Raw genomic sequence first — 19455 nt, 5'->3', positions numbered from 1 at the left:
ATATATATATATATATATATATATATTATCGGTATCGCGTCAGTGTTGTATCAGTATTCCATCTTTTGAGTTTAGGTTAGGTCAGATCCAGTTCTACTATCAAGTTTGGTATCTAAGCTCCAGAAAGTATTATGTTTGTTTGATCGTCTTTCAGATTAGGTAGCCTAGGTTGTATCAGTATTCCATCTTTTGAGTATATGTTAGGTCAGATCCAGTTCTACTATCAAGTTTGGTATCTAAGCTCCAGAAAGTATTATGTTTGTTTGATCGTCTTTCAGATTGCTGCAGGTAGCCTACCGCTTGCGCTTCACGAGTCTGTACGCCTTTTTTTCTTTTGCTCCAGTGGTTTTGCCTAGTAGCCATACATCTCTCTGTCGTTTCCTTGCGATTAGCTTGCAGCTTAGAGGAAATTGGACCAGGCCTGTCGGCTCGCAGGAGGGAATAAGCGAAAAAGGCGCTCACAGATTGCCAATCGCACCAACTCGCGATAACCCACAATTACCAAGCCCGAATATCCATTTGGTACTGAATATTGTCTAACACAGGTAGAATGGAACCCCGGGCTATAGAAGGTGACTGGTCAGTGCTACCCCTAATCCAAAACCCATGTGGCACCTTACCCTCACAACCCAATGCACTATCGCCACTTACACCATCGAATAATGACCTAGAAGCTGCCAAACCATGTGTTCGTTGGATGGGTTGTTGGAAGACAATTCTGATACGACCCTGTGCATAGACAAGCCATTTTCTGGGCTCTGAAGAAAGCATTTTCTCCGATAACTTGTGAAGACTATCCACATGGGACTTTCCACTTTTTCTTCACAGGAGACTGCACGTCTGGAAGCATGCCATGCGGACGAAGCTTTAGCCAGATCCATTCAAGGCGACCTGGCTGTATTCGAACGGATGGAAAATGATATCATAGAACTCAGCGGAAAAATTGCGCGACTGCAAGCAGAAAGTGGAGAGACCATGGAAGGTATGTTTTGCGCACTGAGTTGAGGGCTTGGTCTATTTACTGCTCAATTCCCTTGCCTCATAATTCCTGAACACCGATGCTGCACATTGAGGCTGGAGGAAAACCAGATTACGAAAAGAACGAAAAGGCTTACCGTCTGAGTTCGACCATCATTTTTTTAGGTAACAATAATTCCACATACTGGGTCAGATAATATGAATAACACACGTCTAGTCACTCGAGGCCTATTCCAGGAGAGTTGTATTCTTGAGGCACAGACTTCGTACCTCCATACCTGTCCGCATAGTCTTTTGTGCCACTCTGAATAAGGTACGGGAAACAACTTTTTCGGTAAAGTGTTACCCGACTCGCCTAATACTTGGGCTCCAGATAGCTCGGTAGTTAGATTGTAACCGGCTTCACGTCCGAAAGTGTGTCACAGCTGAATGACTTGATTTAACTAAAAGTCCACCCCCTGAATGCACAGAGCTTCCGCGATCTGGCCTGTTCGGAGATGCCTCTTGGAAGGTACTGCTGTCGTTGATGACAGGTAACTAAGCGACTAGCACTGACAACTCACTGACGATCGATCTACCCTTCTAAATTTCTACTTAGTTTATTCAGTTTATGGTTAACAATCTACATTGTTCTTATGGAAACGGATTAAATGCCGTAGCAGAGCTCACACCCACTGCGAGGAATCTTAGGGCTGGAAATCACTGTTTCTAACCAGGTTGTTGTAGAGTACTCGACGTATTCTGAAGAGCTCAACTGAGTGACGCACGAAACCACAAGCCGAGAATCACGATGTCTTGAGACTTGTCAATAAGATGCTGTACCACGCGTACGAAACACGTATATGAAAGGGACACCAATGGCAAATCACGGGGATTTCCGTCTAAATTGCTTTATGAATTAGTAAACCCAACAAAATCCTAAAAGTCTCTGGGACGTTATAAAAACAGCATACCTGGAGAGAACGGCAGATCGGTTTGAGTTAGCCATAAACGTGTGCGCACAACACATACTAATGTAAGTGGTCAAAAGGCGCGCGTAAAACCCACCAAAAAAAGCTTCAATATATCAAGGGTCAAAAGTTCATGAGGGATTTTATGGGTGCGTGTCAAATCTGTGAGATAGACACAGAAAACAGTGGGTTCAGACAAGGTAAGGGTTTGGGAAAGCAGACACAATGATACCACAATAAACGTTGTGTCATGTTCCGTGTATTGTTCGACAGGCACCGAGACCGTGGATGCCCTCCAGGAAGAACGAAGAACACTCCGTGATAAACAGTAAGTGACATGTAAAATGCAAATTTGTTTTATTTTTATTTTGAGTCACTTGTGACAGTACTTCGGAAAATGTTTGTCCTACGCAGTTCACTGCAACGTGTACACGGACTGAGACTCGTTTTGCCCAGATATATTCACTATCTCCTCTTACATGCCAAGTCATAAGAGAAGAAGCAGTCTGAAATGTTACAGAATGAGTAACCTGGTGTTAAAAATTCCACTGTAGTATTGATTGTCAGGTCATCGAGAAACTCTGGTTCTTTTGGCCACCTCATGCTTTTTGCGGAAAATTGAATAAGCAGTTCTATTTGGTAAATCAGAGCGTCGCGAACCCTCCAGCTACTACCTGGCCTCCACAAGTGACCTCAAACCCACGTGGTCAACCGAAAGCGTAATTTCATATACAGGACGAGAACGACTCTCCGGCTGACTTGAAAAACCTATATTGGTCAAGAGGTTGTGGGCGGATACAAGATCCTGTAAGCCGGACGCCCACCCCTTCCACCCCTGTGGTCGCTTTGTCCGTACACTAATCAAGTTGTGTAGGTCTGTTGTCCAACACGGGAGTGTTCTTTTTGCGTTCCGAATGTACCGGAACAAAAGTAGCCGCCGCAACCATTTTAACGCTACATTACTGATTTGCAGTGTGCAGCTGAGCACATAAGCACTGAAAGTGATTCAACACTCATTGCATCCCATTCTCATTAAACCTATACCGACGCCAGCGTGCTGTTGTGAACGAAAATCGCTGGTGAATACACAATCTATAACCTCAATATAACCAAGAGCGCTTGAATAGGAAAGATAACGCAACAATCTACGATGTATGTTTGCACACAAGGTGCAGGTCTTTCATGCAAGGTTTTTCTGCCACGTGACCAATTGATTCATTGCTAGTTGGCTGTTCAACAGCAAATGTTCGAGTGTGCCCCTGCTTGATTCCCGTCCGTATTTCGTTTTGCTGGCTGAGTCGGCATACGGTAACCTCTGGGCATTGGAAGTCCTCATACAAACAAAACTTTTGTGCTCTAGTATTCATACGTGGAATACCTCCTCCCCGTGCCTACGTTGCCATATGCCGTATAGTGGCAATTCCCACAAGCCTTAGTTGTGTGTTTTCCTTGAGGCCGGTGAACTGGGTCCGTTCCTCCCTTCAATGCTATCTGATTATAATGGCTCACTTCGATACAAGAATGTTGTTGATGTTCATTCAGGCTTTTCAAAAATGAGTCAGGTGAAATTCGCGTGTTTCAGCATACAGCGCAACACTCTGTTGAGGAGGATCCCAGCCTAGTGATCAAATGCGTATTGTTGAATGTTCGTTCCAAACTGACCTGTTCGGATGACTTTGACAGCTCGCAGCGCAGTTTTCATATTGATAAATCGTGTCATCTGCATCGGAATGACCGTGCAGCCGTATTTTTGTGGTTCTGAACTTAACATGCTGTAAGCACATCGCAGTGACATTTGAGCCCCCAAAAGCGTACTTGAGGCCGAAGGTCATATAGCCTGATTGGGACAAGTTTTGTCATTCCATGACACTATATCCCACCATGTGGTCGCAATGGGGAAGTCACTGGCGTTGATCCAGCGGATAAGACACTATTGCGCCAGTCGACGCCAGTTCGACGCAGTCACTCAAGACCTAATGCAAACTCACCGCACTCATAGATGTTCTCTGTTCTGCCGACAGTTTCATGTATTTCAGACCACTAATGCTTTGAAACGTCAGTCCTAGAGCTTCCCGGCATGATATATACCTTAAGTCGAAACACTGCGTTGGTTCCCCAATTTTTGAGTTCTGTTTCAATTCAGTGCTTGCTACTGATGCAGCGGTAAGCGGTAATCAGGCCTAATTTGGTGTCCAAGTAAAAAGTTAGGGGACCTCATAGCCACGCTTTCCTGATAAGCTCAGAATAGGGCGACACTGACAACGGGCTGTCGTAGTTAATGCACATCGATCGTGCGGGGATCGATGACCAATCAGCTGTAACTTCTTGCTTGTCCAGCAGCAGTCATATGATTGAATTAGCCAAGTACTGATTAGACCAGGAATCACACCTGGGATCTCACGTGGTTTTGGTTTAACCAATGCGGGTAAACCAACTGTGTATACCCGGGGTCGCATGCAAATGAAGTACAGGACTGAAGCTCTAACCAACACTAATGTTATATTAGTGAAGCCTAGATCAAACACTTTTAACGCTGTTTCTTTCATTCGATCCACCCACACATCATCGTTGCGTAGTCCGTTAACACGTGTCAGTTTTCTCCAAGGTAGTAAAATGTCGTCATAGACTGCTCAGCCTCATGTTTTTTTATGTAAGAAGCAGTAGGACATGAATAAGTAGGTATTCGGACAAGGTTGTCAGGTTGCACAAGTAGTCAGTGGCTGTTGTATCTGCGAACTCAACGTGTTTGCGCTGAGTTGGTCAAACACTTTGATGGGTAGCACAAGCACGGAACGTCAAGAGAACACCATGGTAAAATACTAGATCTTGTACGCTCTTTATCTACACGCTTCACAGAATTTCGGTGACTTCGGAAATGACTAGACTACAGGATCATGTGCAGCAGTTGGACGAAGCTCAACGTGACGCAACTGATACGGTGCATCGAATAAAGGATAACTTACATAAGGTGAGCGCTGTTTGTTGAGGAACCTGAGTACCTTTGAAAGCGTACCAGCATTTAGTTCCTGGAACAGCAAGCAAACCTAACAAAGTGCCTTGTTGCCTAACGTTCGCACCAGTTCACCCTGTCTTCTATTTGCAACCTCCCTCAGGCGCTTCCAGTCGTGTCCATCTGAACTCGCTGATTGGACTCTGCTCCGTATTTTAGTAGCTTATAACACGGTAATTCATCATCCATCGACATCTTGTCCGACAGTGCACAGGTTTACTGGATTTGGGCCAAATCACAAGGGACCAAAAGCTATTCCTTTTCGGGTTATATTTAGGTCCTTAGATTCTTCCCTTCGGCTGCACATTCCCTTTAACATTGAGCTCAGACATTTGGACACCATAGCTGCAAAACTTTTAAAACTCCAGCCTCGTACACTCAACCATATTTTGCTCCTGGATCATAGTCGCAGGACATACTGACCACCAGCTTGACTTTCTGTTTCCTCATCAGAGCCCTACCCACCTGAGTTAATTCCACATCTTTATTCGTGTTTTATCCAGTTGGAGCAGGAAAACCAAACTAATCTGCGTCTTACTGATGACATCGCTCGCCTGAGTGACACCGAAAAACAGCTTCAGAAACGGCTTCAAGAACTGGAATCACATGAGCTTCCGAAAGCAAAGCAGGCGAGACACATCGCCGTAAGTGAGAGGACTGCTGGTTCGGCAACCCGGGAGAAAGAACTTGAAGAATCAGCAGAAAAGGTAAGTTTTACGTCTGGTTGGGTGGCCAGGTGGCCAATAGATGTAGTTTGCAGGAGTCTGATGGGTTTTGCCGTGGAAAACCGATCAAGGTGTTTCAACCCCTCATCAGTACAGTAATACTTCTTCAAATGTATCGTTTAGTAATTGAGTAATTAGTAATTGAGTCTAGGGTTCTATATGGTCCTACCTGGTGGGGATTGCGTCACCCCAAGAGCAATGTTGTCATCTGCGTTTGAAGTACGCATGCGGCGAGTAAAAACCCTCGTCTAACAAACAGAATATTCTGATCTGCTTGGCTTATTCACGCGGATATTCGACGAGGATACTCCCTTTTCACAACTCGGAGTATGGACGTGTTGTATTTTGTCTGTGAATCTGACTCTACAATGCACAATGATGAGCACGTATTGTGAGATTTTGGGAGGGTCTTTCATGGTTGTCACTCATTCAAGATTTTATTGTTTACCACAGTTTCACAAACAACAGATAATAGCGATTGTTTTCAAGAATTTATTGGGAAGAAACGTGACAAAGCTGGTGGTGGACCAGTGTGTATATGTATTTGTAAGAAAACGAGTTCATTAGAAGACCACAGGCTACATTCGTCACTTCGACTTTAGTCTCCGAACGTATATCCCACTGTGGTTTCAGGAATTTATCCGTCTTACTGTTCTGCATGCGTTTCATCCAGACCGGGAAATTGCGCGACCTCATCCGTCAAGTTGACCAAGCATGTGCTGCTGTTTCTACAGCTTCGAAAGTTGGTTCAAAGCACAAGTTAGCTCAAGTTCAACAACAGTTGACGAATCTTGAGCAAGCTATTGCCCACTTGCATGGAGTCGCGGAGCGAAACACGAAAGACCTGGAACTTGCTCGCCAGCAAGTGCATGAGCACAAGGTAATGGCAGCTTGTCTTTTTCCGCTGAATGTTTATTTTTGTCATCTATTTGATTCTTTTACTTCTCAATGTTTGTCATTGGCTGATTACTGTTGCAGCCTAGCTCTGGTACATTGGATGTGCTGTCCGTCTTTTTACAAATATACGCTAGGAATTTGTTTTCCTTAACAATTCCCTTCACTCTCATCAGAGTCCATATCAAACGAAACGTGGACGATACAGTTTTTTTCAACTGCACTGGCCCGGAATATGCAGTCGCTGGCGCGCTTCGCACACTGGGACGACCGTCATATCTTGCACGTTCAGAATGTAGATGACATTGGGATTCATGACATCCGGGATGTGATCTCCATGTTTGGCTTTCGGCTTTTTTTTGCTTTCGTGGACATTAACGGAAAAACAGCTTGTTGCACTGATGTTCCATTCCAGTGAGGCCAGTATATGATTCAAAACTGTTCTAGAATTACAAAGATGAATAGATGCAACAACCGGACGCTGATGACTCTTGACCGCCCGAACCAGTTGCGATCCGTTAAGCACGAGGTCGATGTTTCGAAACCGTCTACAGGTGTCTTTTCGTTCATATTAAGTTTACTTGGGACTCTCATTTCAACATCTCACCAATGCCATTCCGCTTTCTTACTTACTTTTCGAAAAAAATACCGGACTGCTCTCATGTGTCGAACAGAGGGATATCTGCACCACACTGCTTGCAATAACCCGGATTGCCCGGTTGAAAAAAGGTATCTGTTATTGGTAAAAACAAGTAAAAATAAACGGGTTGGTCAGTTTCTTTCCTAACTACTTCAAGGGACTACTGAAACTGGTCTCGCCGAAGAGGACCAGGTCTATCAGGCTTAAAAATGGTTGGAGATGCTCTACTGGCTGCCGGATTACACTGCTGCCGTACAATTGATTTTCATGAATTCTTCGTGCGAGTTTGCGCCCGTCCGTCAAGTGAGGCGGAACTCTGAACTACCCATTTGTCAGTGCAACAATATCAGCGAGTCTACTAGGATTCATGGTACATCAGATAGCAGATGGAATCCCTCACTCTTCCAGCTGAGATTACTGGGTTCATGGACGTGACATAAGTGCGCAACAGTTACTCCCTGGTGGTGTGTCAGGTGTAATCGGTACACAGCTTCACTGACTATTAAAATTGTTTCTTCCATTATCTCCAATACCTACGAAGAATATGATAAGTTGTAATCGAAGGCAATCTATGATCAGCCTCAGATGTGCATTAAAACGCACTTTCTGATGACCTTTTCAAAATCGGACAATGAGGCGAGCTGCGATTGTTGAAGAGTAACACATTTTCTCTTTTCAGAAGGCAAATCTGTGTTTCCTTTTGCTCAGGCCACCATATCATCCCGTAACAGTTGTCTTACATATACCTATCGTTTTGTATCGGTTTAAAGTATTTTTCGGCCACCGAATTCACCCAATAATTGCTTACAAATCGATTTTCTCCAGATTCGTCAGCGTGAGCTGACCGACTGTGTACAGTTGCGACAATTGCGAAGCCAAATGGGCCAGTTGACCTTGCGCATCGAAGACCTCTCAAATCGCCTCGCTTCATGCCATTCCGTTACTGGAACTGATCAAGACCTCGTCAAAGAAACAAAGCGATTGTCCTCAGAGGAAGAACGACTCCAAGCCGAGGTGAGCACTGTCTCCCAACTTTGTAACCATGGTTCTGTAACCACTGTTCTGCCTACGTTCTATCTCAGTCATCGTTGAACTTCAGCACAGTTTCCCGGAAAAGAAGGTTCCTATTTCGCTTACAGACCCTTTTTGTTTTCCTCCTTGTAATAGAAACATGCGGTCACGAATCAACTGGGTCAACTTACAGCAAAGTTGCAGTACCTCGAACGTGACCTGAAAGAGAAGTACGCCGAGTCGGACAGAGAATACTTGGACATGATGTACCAGCTCAAGGTAGGTTGTTTCGTGCACTTCGGTCAAAAGTTTTGCACAACCTACATATGCTTTAATCAACGGTACTGCTTGGTGTGGCACATTTGTCTGCGTTTTTTAACTAAGGCTGAAGAGGCCCTTAGTGCATACATGAACTTCTAGCCAATATAACCATATGGAGCGTCTTCACATCCAATTCGGTCGGAATGACAAGAGTTGCCGATGACCAGTCTGACCAGTTTACTGGTCTGGAACAATGGTGGGGACGTTTGAAAATGTTCGCACTGGTTCGTGTTTCCTTCGGTCAGCGGAACTATCCATGGCTTTAGCTCGTCAGCACACCCCATAACTTCTGAAAGGAGAACCTAAAACGTCAAACTACTCCGTTGGCGACTTGTTGTACATCAAAGGTGAAGCAGAAACCACCAGCCAAAACCCATGGGAATAATCGAGCCGTTCACTAACAGCTTGACCAGCGTACTTACAAGAGGACGTTTGTCATGGTGAAATGATGGAAAAGATACTGTCTGTCGAGCCGACCTGTTATCATTTCCAATATTTCTGGCCCATAAACGTTTTCGTTGGTCTGTTGACAATCTGTCCGGCATCAGGTGCAACTTTTGCTTTCTTTGTACACTCACTACGATTTATGTGGACAGTGAGTCGTACCTCTGAACGCCCGCATTTCAGGCGCACGAACCTTGATGCTCTGAAAGTTTATTTAGTACAGGAGTTTGTGGTGAACAAAACTGCTATCTTTGATATACTTTTGACGGGTGAATGCACGAGTATACCAATCAGTCTTGTTTCCGTTGGACTACCGATCACACGGATATTGAATCTTTACTGAGGTCTTTGTTGGGTAATGTTCGCTGACTTGGTTCTTTCGCTCTTGTCTCCAACTTAAACTCGCGTTTAAGCACATAAATCGGGCCACATATTCATCCTGAGATGAATGCAGGAGAATCGTTCCTTACTCAAAGGAGAACTGACAGCTTGCTTTATCGGCCTTTGAGCAACTCTCAACCGATGGGCGTGCACTGCTCTTTGAAGCACAATACCGAACCATGGCTCATTGGTTCGTTTAAAAGAGCTGTAATCTGGTTACATCACGAATCCACTAATCCCATTTTACGCGTCAAAGTGCAAAGGAATATCTGACACCTGTTTGTTCTGTTCTGTGCTTTCGATGAGATAATGGAGGAGGTCATTGGGGACTATCACGGAATGCGCCCAAGGAACATTCAAGGCTATCCAACCTCAATGGTACTATTGTGTGAATCCATCGCGATACACTTCGCCACCTCCCATGTTATGGATATGAGACCTGGCCCCTACGTTTTCAAGACAGTCGAAATTTGTGACCGCTATTGCTTGAGAGGTACCAGTGAAATGCGACAGACTGTTTTAACACAGCTCATAAGTTCCGTTAAGTGACGAGGATCTTCGCATATATGGCTGGAAGCGCTAGCATGCCGCAGCTACCTGCAGGGGCTGTTGCCATCGCCCTGATAGTCACCCGAAAACACGGTTAGACACAATCAAATCTGACGAAAACTGTTTGAAGGTATTTGTCGATGGAACCGGAATAGGATTGAAACGTGTTTGGATCTTGCCACTGATTATCTCAAGTGGAAAACTGCGACCCGTTGAACTAACTCATCTTGTACCAGGATGTAGGCGTAGTCAAGTTTTACTAAATAATGGCGTCGAATACCGTGAAATATACTGATTTTTTGTACTTAGTTCAAAGGGTTTTACCAACGTTTCGCCCCCGGGAGCTGGTTTAGGAGTTCCGTGATACTAAATCAAAATGGACTGTAAACCCCAGAGCCGGTCATCCTGCTGACAGTGTTGAAAGTTCGGATGTTTTAGGTGGGGACAGAAGCCGAAGGAACCAACAGGTATAGATGATTTGAATAGCACTTATCGCACTATATGATGTGATACTGGATAAAGTAGATAGCGTAATGATGGATTCTGCTTCAGGTCTCCACAATGATATCGCTGATCACAAATTGGATTTGTGATTGGATTATGTCTGAATGTCCCTATAAGAATATGAAATGGTGTCGATATGAGATTGGAGCGTCCCTTAATTTGCACAACTCCAAGAAAGGCACAATTACCGGAACGTCACATCGGAACACCTTTCAGTCGTTACCGGAGGATTTGAAATTTCTAACGAAAAGGTGCAGATCATACAAATGCAGCCCGGAGACATCTCGTAAATGAAAAACATATGTATAGTTGCAAAGGGTACATTAACCAAGACACTCCCACAGTCGGTGGGGTTTGCACCCTGCATTGCTTTCGATTTTTACCCGCACGTGTTTTCATTTACAATCACAGCGGATGTTGACACAAACGAATCAAGACTCATTTACTCTGGGGTTCAACCTCTAAATGGATTGCGAAACTAATCCCCATGTATAAAGAGTCGATTTAACCAAGCTATTCAGTGTTGTGCATCATACATCCTTCATAAAGTTTCTCTTTCGATTGTAGACCACGGAGCTAGCCTGTTCCGACCTCGAACGCTATTACAACGCTCTGGATAGGTAAACTACGTTTTGTATTGTGTATCACACAGTAATTGTTGTGTTGCGTTTTAATCGGATACCGTATGCACATACTTACCTCTTAACTACTGTTCATCTTGGGACCCAACTAAAGTGGTTTCTGTCGTACCTTTCTCCCGAATTGGCGATTCGTTTTTACTTGTATCTATCTTCTCCGTACCCCAGAGCAATCTTGGCTTATCATGCGGCGAAAATGTCCGACCTTAACAAAATTATCCGCGAACTCTGGCGGAGTACTTATCGAGGAAATGGTGAGTCTAATTTTTTGTTTGTATCACGGTTTGTAAGTATAATCGGTCACTAGGAGGTTCAGGGGATTACAAATCCTATTTGATATGGTCCAGCTGAACGAAACGCAACTTTTATTTTAAACGACGACTGTTGTTATCATATGCCGTGAATTCTGAATTAGCCTGGAGGGAGAAGGCCAAATTTGTAGCGCTACAAACAGACTACTACTTAAGTGCTTACTTACTGTTTTAAACTCGAAATAGTATTGTTATTATTCGCAAGCCATTCCAGTGAACGCTGGGGAGGTAAGTAGCTGTGCTATTTCCTGAAGGAATAGTTTGGGAATACTGTTTCCCCCAGGAAGATCAACCATTCTGTGGTTTGTTTTGAAAGCTGTTATCTCAACCACTCGCTTCTCCTCCAGTACACTGACCCAGTCTGTTGTGATTTTTATGTTAACAGATATTGACTACATCGAGATATGCAGCGAGGAAGAAGCAGCGACTGCAGCTTCCAACGCTACACGCTCCCGTCGAACCTACAACTACCGTGTGGTGATGGTCAAAGCCACTGGTGGCGTGGCTGCTCCCACCGCATCAAGTCGAGCAGCGAAATCGAAATCGGTACAGTCATATGAGGCCCGTTTAGATATGCGCGGCCGTTGCTCAGCTGGGCAAAAAGTACTGGCTAGTCTAATTATCCGACTAGCTTTGGCGGAAGTTTTTTGTCTGCACTGCGGAGTTCTCGCACTGGATGAACCGACGACGAACTTAGATAGAGAGAACATTGAAAGCCTGGCCTATGCGTTGGTCGAGTGAGTTCCTTCGTGATGTTCTTCTAACAGCCCTGCTTGTTGAGCCATTTTAGATACTGCGGGCTGAAAGTATGCTTCTGTTACGACGATCCTACTGGCTTCCCGTAGACGTTAGAAACACTTGGTAGTTTCCTCACGCATATTTTACAGCTGTCGCTAAAGTGGAGGCGCAGTGAGTGGAGCTTTGTAGAGGGTTTCGAAACCCTCGACTTGACGACTGCATGAAGAAGCTCTCTCCTAATAGTCCCCATTTCTATACTTTATCCTGGTATCTGCATCATTCAATCTTTAGTTTTGCTGCTTTTTCGAGTTCTCATTCTCGAAGCACAGGCAGACCATGCGGTCGGTTTTTCGAGCAACCTGATAGCTTCCAACCACGCGAATACAATTGAGGAAGATGTTTTTCCCTCATTTTCTTGCAGAATTATCAAGAGCCGCAAACAACAGAAAAACTTTCAGCTGATAGTAATTACCCATGATGAAGATTTCGTTGAATTGTTGGGACGGTCGGACTTTGTAGAGCATTTCTTTATGCTTTCCCGCAATACCCAGTAAGTGTTACCTTTCGCCCGATCGCACATCACATCATCTGCTGTAACTTGTGAATTGGCTGCGTCATCGCTACGAATTCTTGCTGTGCGCTAGCTTGGGCTAAGACTTTGTTATTTATTCATCTTACAGGGGTCTATCAGAAATCCGGAAGGTGCCGATCGAAGAACACTTCCACTAACCACCCTTCCAGCAGAGCTTCTGCTAAAAGCCTTTTCACCGTGTTATTGTATGCTTTTTCATCAACAGAGCTCCCTATTCATAATTGTGCTTCTTTGATTGTGCACATATAGGATTGACCGAAGTTCATATCCTACACAGGTACCTATGAGATGCATTATGTCGTATCGAACGGTGTCCGTGCTTGCATTAACCTACTGAAGAGCTGTCCACCATATGAGCGCCAGTTTTGGTGCTAAGTAAGGGACGGCAACTTTCAAAATGCTCAGCAGAATTAATCTTTGATCTAGGACTTACAGTTAGTCATCCTAAATGGGGCCTCGTGCTTGCCCTCTGAAAGCGTCACACAGCGGAATCGTGAGGTGACATACTGCACACTCGCTGCTTCTTCTTGGTGTCTTTAAGTGAGATTGATGTAATGTCAAACTCAAGCGCTAACGAAGCTCCCAGTTGGAGCCATCAGGCTTTGCGTGTAAGCAATAAACAAGCTGTCAGTGTATGACATTCATTTGAAGTCACAGCGCGTTTACACCGCATTGGACAGATTGTGATCATCAGTATCGTTGCACTCGAAATACCGCAGTATTGTTCCCCCGAATGGTTTACTTGCAACACTCAACTGATTTAGTTCTTCGAGACACGACAGCTTGGCGAATTTCGACAACCGCCTCAAGTCTCTTGAATTCTTCGTGTAAATCAGGACAACAAAACCAATGAGTACCTGTGTTTAGGCACATGTACCGCTCAACATCGACGCTGGTCGTCGCAAACCTCCATGCAGTTGCACCATATCGTGCCGTACTCCCACGTCGAATCCGTTATAACGACATCCACGGTCGCATACTGCAATGCATTGTAACATGAGCGAGGTGGTCTTAGCTTAAAACACAGCATGAAAGGGGTACGTAATTCAATATACCTGAATATATATTACCTATATTTTTTGAATATCATGCAATTAGCAAAATCCGTTTGACAAACAAGGACGGGGTACATTGGCCTAAACTCCATAGTTCGTTGACTGTGATAACATGGAGCCGAAGATATTCTTGGTTGGAATTCTAGCGCATCCGCTTCGGTGATGGCGATTTGAGGCGCGGTGATATGGGGCGGCTGGAGAGAAATGCAAAAGCGGTAACCAAATAACTTTGCAAGCTGAAAATAGCCAAAACAGCCTTCTAATGACCGAAATCAGAAGACCGATTCATAAAAGTCCAATGTGCGGTTGAAATAATGAAAACTTTGTTGAAAACCCGACCACATGTGAGCAACCAAGCGGTTAGTTTCCTGTGGGCAATGCTTTACGCCTCGGTTTCGTACGCATTGAGAAATGTAGAATGTGGTCAGTTCAGTTAGCGCATCGGGTGGACGCAGTCAGGACTGGTCATACCCTGCCTCCAAAATTAAAGTGGTTTTCAGGTAGCATTTCCGATTGTCCAAGGGCCTTTGTTCACTGGGCTTCTGATCGATTTTGAGTTGCTACGCACAATACACATCAGGTTCCGTATTCCGTGCCATGAGAGTGTTATTATGGGCAGTTAATGGATATTGTTGTCTACCGTCGATGTGCTACATTCGAGGATCACGATAGGCGCTGGCCCTGGGTTATAAACGATGTTTTCTTAGTCTTGAACGTCATTTAGCGGTGAGTTGTCTTCCTGGGTTGAGAAAAACATTTGAGTCATTTGACGAGTGGCACACAGATTATCTTTGTCAATGATTAGTAGCATGACCTACCGAAACCTGGGGTGAGTAACCGATTTGTTGATCGAGAAAATTTGAACAGTTAACTAGGCAAATCCTGTAAGCATCGTTTCAAAGAGGCTAGGAATTCAACGCGTGTCAGGCAGCGCTTGATCTGAAATGACGCTGTTCTAATTCAGTAATACATGGAGCTGGTATTTGTGGACCAAAACCAGCAGTCTTTATAAGGGGATAAAGCTTACAGAAGCGCATCACACAATATTGCTTTACTGCCTTCAACATTTTGTCGTACCATTATGGAAAATTGAGGCATTGTGTCGATAGTTGCTTTTACAGTCGGTGAAAGTGCTCTCCGAGTGCTCTCTCCACCTGGGATGATTTCCGTTGTCCTTAATCGGGAAACACCTCTCTCCCCTTAATTTCCTCTCGAGGAAATGTCCCATGGAGGAAACACTCCTCCACTCCGCCTTTAGTCCTAAGGTGAAATGCCACAGTGACAATGCCATTCACACAGGATCAACAGTCGACAGTGACCTGAAGTGACCCCCACACCATCATCCGAACTAGCCTTGGCTGGGGTGAGAACGAGTCACGGTCGGAATATGGAACAAACGAAGTGGAGCTGGCAAAAAGCATGCGGCAACGCACGGGAGCTCTGTAAGCACTAAGTTTACGAAAATTAAAATAACATCCCAAAGTATGTGTTCCACACAGGAGCATGTTCTTTACTACTCTTACTTGTGTTCGCATACGTAGCAAAGAAATCGCGTGCACATGGTGATGAGCCTCACGACCACCATACGGGCTCACCGTATTTATGCGTCGCTGGTTAATGTCTCAGTTGCAGATGTTCACAGGCAGTGAAGATCGGGTACATTCATTTTGATCTAAAGAAGTTCATATTCATAAGCAACCATATTTCCGTTAACTAAGGGGGAAGAAAGCATTCGGTGTTTTCTCACAGGATACTAGAATATTTCATCAACTTTACACGTGAAGGTGAGGAAAATACGAAAGGTAAGATTTATCAAAACTACCTTGGCCTCAGTTTGGGATGTTCCGAGATCTTAGCCAGCGATCGACGTGGAGGTGACGCGGAGCATTTGGAACAAGAAGAGCAAGTGGACGATGAAGACGACGACGACGAGGAGGAAGAGGATGAGGAAGGTACATTGTCTAGAGGACAAGAAACGTCTATTTTTTCGGTCATATCTGCAAGGTGCGGCTGATGAACACGAAGTCCTGCAAGCCAACTCTTTGAGAACCGCGGTCGTGCTCGCACAGTCTTATGCCATACAGTGGGAAAGTTGACGGAGCTATAACAGAATCAGTACATTTTCTGGGCATAGTATACTGCTTATAAGGTTGCTGAAAGCTCTTCGAAGAGTGGCGTAAACGGGAGTGATTCAATGGGTCTATCGTTAAAGCATTTAATCTCCAAATGTTTTTTTTGCCAAGATCAGAAAATGTTATAACAGCGCACCAGGAAACCGGATTCGCCTAACACAGCATGGCAGCATAAAAATGGGCGGGAAAAACTGCTTCCGCTACAACAGTCTATCACCTTTTCACGTTATTGCGTTAAAATTATTGAGATCACTTGATTGGAATCTTTAAGTATCTGGGTAGAAATTTAGAGTGCATGAATGAAGGGTGCTCTGAGGGGCGCGTAATCCTGGTGGTGACCCCAACATGATGTCTAGTCACCCCTACACCTATAAAACGCTTTGAAGTTTGTGGCGTCATCCTAAACAATTTAACCGGACATCTTAACAAGAAAAGGGTATTAATTGCATTATACTTGATAAAAACGTAAAGATACCTACTGAAGATATCATAGTAAATGATAACCTCCTGGGACCAGGTCGATTAACGAGTGGCATAGTGCCTTGGACCTACAAAACGTCTGTAATTCGTCAGTAGCTGCTCAAGATGTATATCTGCACCCATCCCAGAAATAGCCCCATCCCCATACAAATCTCCGAGCTAGACTAAGTTACCTATGCTAAGGGTGTGAGCTGCGAGAAAATCTATCAATAGACATAAGATATCTGCAACAGGACGACATGAGTAATAGTCATTCAAAAAGGATTACAACATGGAAACAATCCTACCGGTCCGGAGGCTGGGAACGGCCCTCCTTGAACGAACAGTTTAATCCCCGCTAGTTGCAGTTCGCTATTCCTCGCAATTATTTATCTGTTTCCTCCCCATATTCATATCACTGTTGTAAATCTGCCAACCAACTATTCTGGCTTACCCAATGCCAAATCATGCACGCATGCAAAATCGATAAGATCGTAAGGCTGCTGTCAATGGTAGTGATGTGACTACTATGGTTGTTTTCCTTACCAGTAAAACCCGACCGCCATTTTGGAGTGTCGCGTTCCTAATTTACAACAGCATATATCATCTACTCTACGGGCAGTGACGAATGATTGAATATGAATCGACCGATCTGCTTCGAATCATCCTGAAACCCGAGGTCCGGATACAAAGCACGAACGGAAGAAATGCCAGAACTCAGACCACCAATCACTATCTAACCGGACGTGTATTCTACTGACTCGCATAGCGAGTTTCACATCTCAAGTTCTATAGGGTTCTCTTCTCATTCCTGAAAATTTACTCCAAACTTTCGACAGTTAGATGATATCAAAATCAGTCCGTTTTGGAAGTTATACACAGAATTCGTAGTAACATGAGTTAATCCACTCTCAAGTCGCCGATATCAAGTTTCACTCATCCCCAAAACTGTCCGTCTATGGGATTCCCTTCTATTTCATGTATCAACAAATGCTTGTAGCCTTCTAATTTTCAAGACCTGGGTTGATGTTCATCTGCCAAACTCCCTCCCCAATCATATTCAACAGCTTGCTTCATCCATGAGTTACTCATTTTGCACGTATCACGAAACTGTTCACATATGAAGTGCCAAACTACTTTACACAACTTATCTAAGTGTCGTCCTTACCTCTCTGAACCACGAACGTGAGTAATAAAAGGCACAGATTCGATGAATGAGGTATGAGCCTTAAGGCCATACGTGTAACCGATAGGACGTACCCTCGGAAGTTCAGTTGTTACAGCACTCGTATAGTGAGCGAGAAGGTAGGGGTCCACGTCCAGCTCCGGACCCCTGCTGTGTGCGTATTTTTCATTTCAACGTCTGCCGAATTTTCTGCTTCCTTTTATATTTAAGAACACTCCACAGTCCGTTAATCGGTTAGGTGCCCTCCCCCGACCACTCTGTTCTGATTCAGAGCTCGACATACTGTTAAGGCCCCTCCATAGACTGGACAATCTGAAAGTATTTTATTCTTCCTGTTGCATGGAGGCTGTACATCAAAAGTATACCACAAAAGAGCGAATTGATTCAAATTTGGCTCCCATTTAATGAGTTCCCCTTTTGCGAAGCTTAGCATCGTTCACTCAATCATGCAATCACCGTTCAAGTCAGTTCAACACGCTTCCTAAAACAGCAGACGCTCTGTCCCCATATATTTTGGAATGTTTCCCCACACTAACTTAAGAAGTCAGCCTCCTAACCTAAAAACAATCTTTGTTGAAAATAGACGGCATTATGCGTCGTTCATGCACTACTGAATATAAACATGGAATTGTAGAGTACATACATGAAAGCTTAATTGTCATCTAGCGGAAGAGCAACCACTTCGGGCCATGTTTTGCTGTGTGTCCTACGGGCTTGACCGGTAATCTTACCATTACAGTACTGCAGTCCTCACCATCCCCATGCTGCAGGTTCCCAGGGGAGCGATCAGCTTCCGATCAAGCATCAAAGAACGAAACATGATTAAGGCGCAAGTTGGCAACACCAGCTCTCTTGAATTGTAGCTCCCTGTGATCGATCCAAACGCTCTNGCTACATTTCTGCTCATTAGATTCTCACATGAAAAACAGTGTATTTTTACGAAAGGGATCAACGGACTGTTCGCAAAAGATTATCGAGGACCCTGCTGTTTAGATTGCAAGCTACCTCGTTCAACAATTAACTGGTGAGATGACTGCAATTGGGGATATTCATGGAACCGGTTCGTCCTCTAGTAGGAACCAACTTCGCCAAACCACCCTCGACACTAGAACTCCCAACACTCAAAAGTCTGCCTCTATGATTCGGCATCCGTGATGTTACGAAAGTAACAGGTAAGCTGTGAGCAAAAACGTTCGATGAGCCATCTGTTATGGACGTCGATTTCTGGAGACAGAAACAAGCTTTGGGAACCGATCACATAACCTAAAACAAACCTGCAAAAGTTCTGCGTGACGGCAATTGTGTCGGTCAGGTTGAGAACAACATGCCACCAACCACCGGGAATGAACACTGTTTCCCCTGGACGTTGGAGTAGCTCGATAGGTTCGTAAGGTTGGGGCCAGTCGGGTAGTCTTGTACGGGGATAAACGTAGGCGAACCATGCGATAGCCTCGTTTTTGTTCAATCCACCCTCGTTCGGACGTGGCTTGACTAAATCTTTCGGTGTTTGTGGGGGAAACAAACACCAGCTAGGAGAGTTAATAGAATCGTGTTGTGTGGAATGCAGAATGGAGAGCATGTACGAGAAAAATTGATGAATAATCATGTTAAGTACTAGCTAGTACGTTGCTGTTGCTATTCTCCATCCATTTCTTACATGACAGTTTCGATTAACTTGATAGAGCAAAACGAGGACAGACTAAGCTAAACCATCCATGAGAGCATCCCAATATTTCCTAGCGGAATTAGACTGGTACTAATCTACTAGTGAGACGGGAGATGAGATTTGCCGCCTCAAATACTGGCACGTACTGTAACGACGGTCGTGGTATTCGGTAGAAACTGACCATTCAGCAAATATGTGCAATCAGTGCAGCTTTATGAAAACTTGTGCGGAAATAACTCCGCAGTCAGTTTGACATATATATATATATATA

General features: G+C 44.4%; 2 protein-coding genes across 2 annotated transcripts in view; one reads left to right on the top strand and one right to left on the bottom strand.

Annotated features, from left to right (window-relative positions):
* T265_00786 (hypothetical protein) overlaps positions 1 to 12899 on the top strand; it is a gene marked incomplete at both ends in the record, with an annotated part of 42278 nt that extends 29379 nt beyond the window's left edge. The window contains 12 exons of the mRNA XM_009164658.1: positions 829 to 982; positions 2202 to 2256; positions 4785 to 4896; positions 5442 to 5645; positions 6337 to 6543; positions 8023 to 8211; positions 8365 to 8487; positions 10975 to 11027; positions 11214 to 11299; positions 11742 to 12093; positions 12516 to 12644; positions 12775 to 12899. Of these exons, the coding sequence (XP_009162922.1) occupies positions 829 to 982; positions 2202 to 2256; positions 4785 to 4896; positions 5442 to 5645; positions 6337 to 6543; positions 8023 to 8211; positions 8365 to 8487; positions 10975 to 11027; positions 11214 to 11299; positions 11742 to 12093; positions 12516 to 12644; positions 12775 to 12823 (1713 nt within the window). The remainder of the gene's footprint in view (positions 1 to 828; positions 983 to 2201; positions 2257 to 4784; positions 4897 to 5441; positions 5646 to 6336; positions 6544 to 8022; positions 8212 to 8364; positions 8488 to 10974; positions 11028 to 11213; positions 11300 to 11741; positions 12094 to 12515; positions 12645 to 12774) is intronic.
* The window catches only part of T265_00784 (hypothetical protein), a gene marked incomplete at both ends in the record, with an annotated part of 31321 nt that continues 16673 nt past the window's right edge, over positions 4808 to 19455 (bottom strand). The window contains 4 exons of the mRNA XM_009164656.1: positions 4808 to 4954; positions 6820 to 7000; positions 15564 to 15842; positions 18793 to 19047. Of these exons, the coding sequence (XP_009162920.1) occupies positions 4808 to 4954; positions 6820 to 7000; positions 15564 to 15842; positions 18793 to 19047 (862 nt within the window). The remainder of the gene's footprint in view (positions 4955 to 6819; positions 7001 to 15563; positions 15843 to 18792; positions 19048 to 19455) is intronic.

The sequence above is a fragment of the Opisthorchis viverrini genome (assembly GCF_000715545.1).
Source record: "Opisthorchis viverrini unplaced genomic scaffold opera_v5_8, whole genome shotgun sequence".
Lineage (NCBI taxonomy): Eukaryota > Metazoa > Platyhelminthes > Trematoda > Opisthorchiida > Opisthorchiidae > Opisthorchis > Opisthorchis viverrini.
This window is presented reverse-complemented; position numbering and strand designations above follow the sequence as displayed.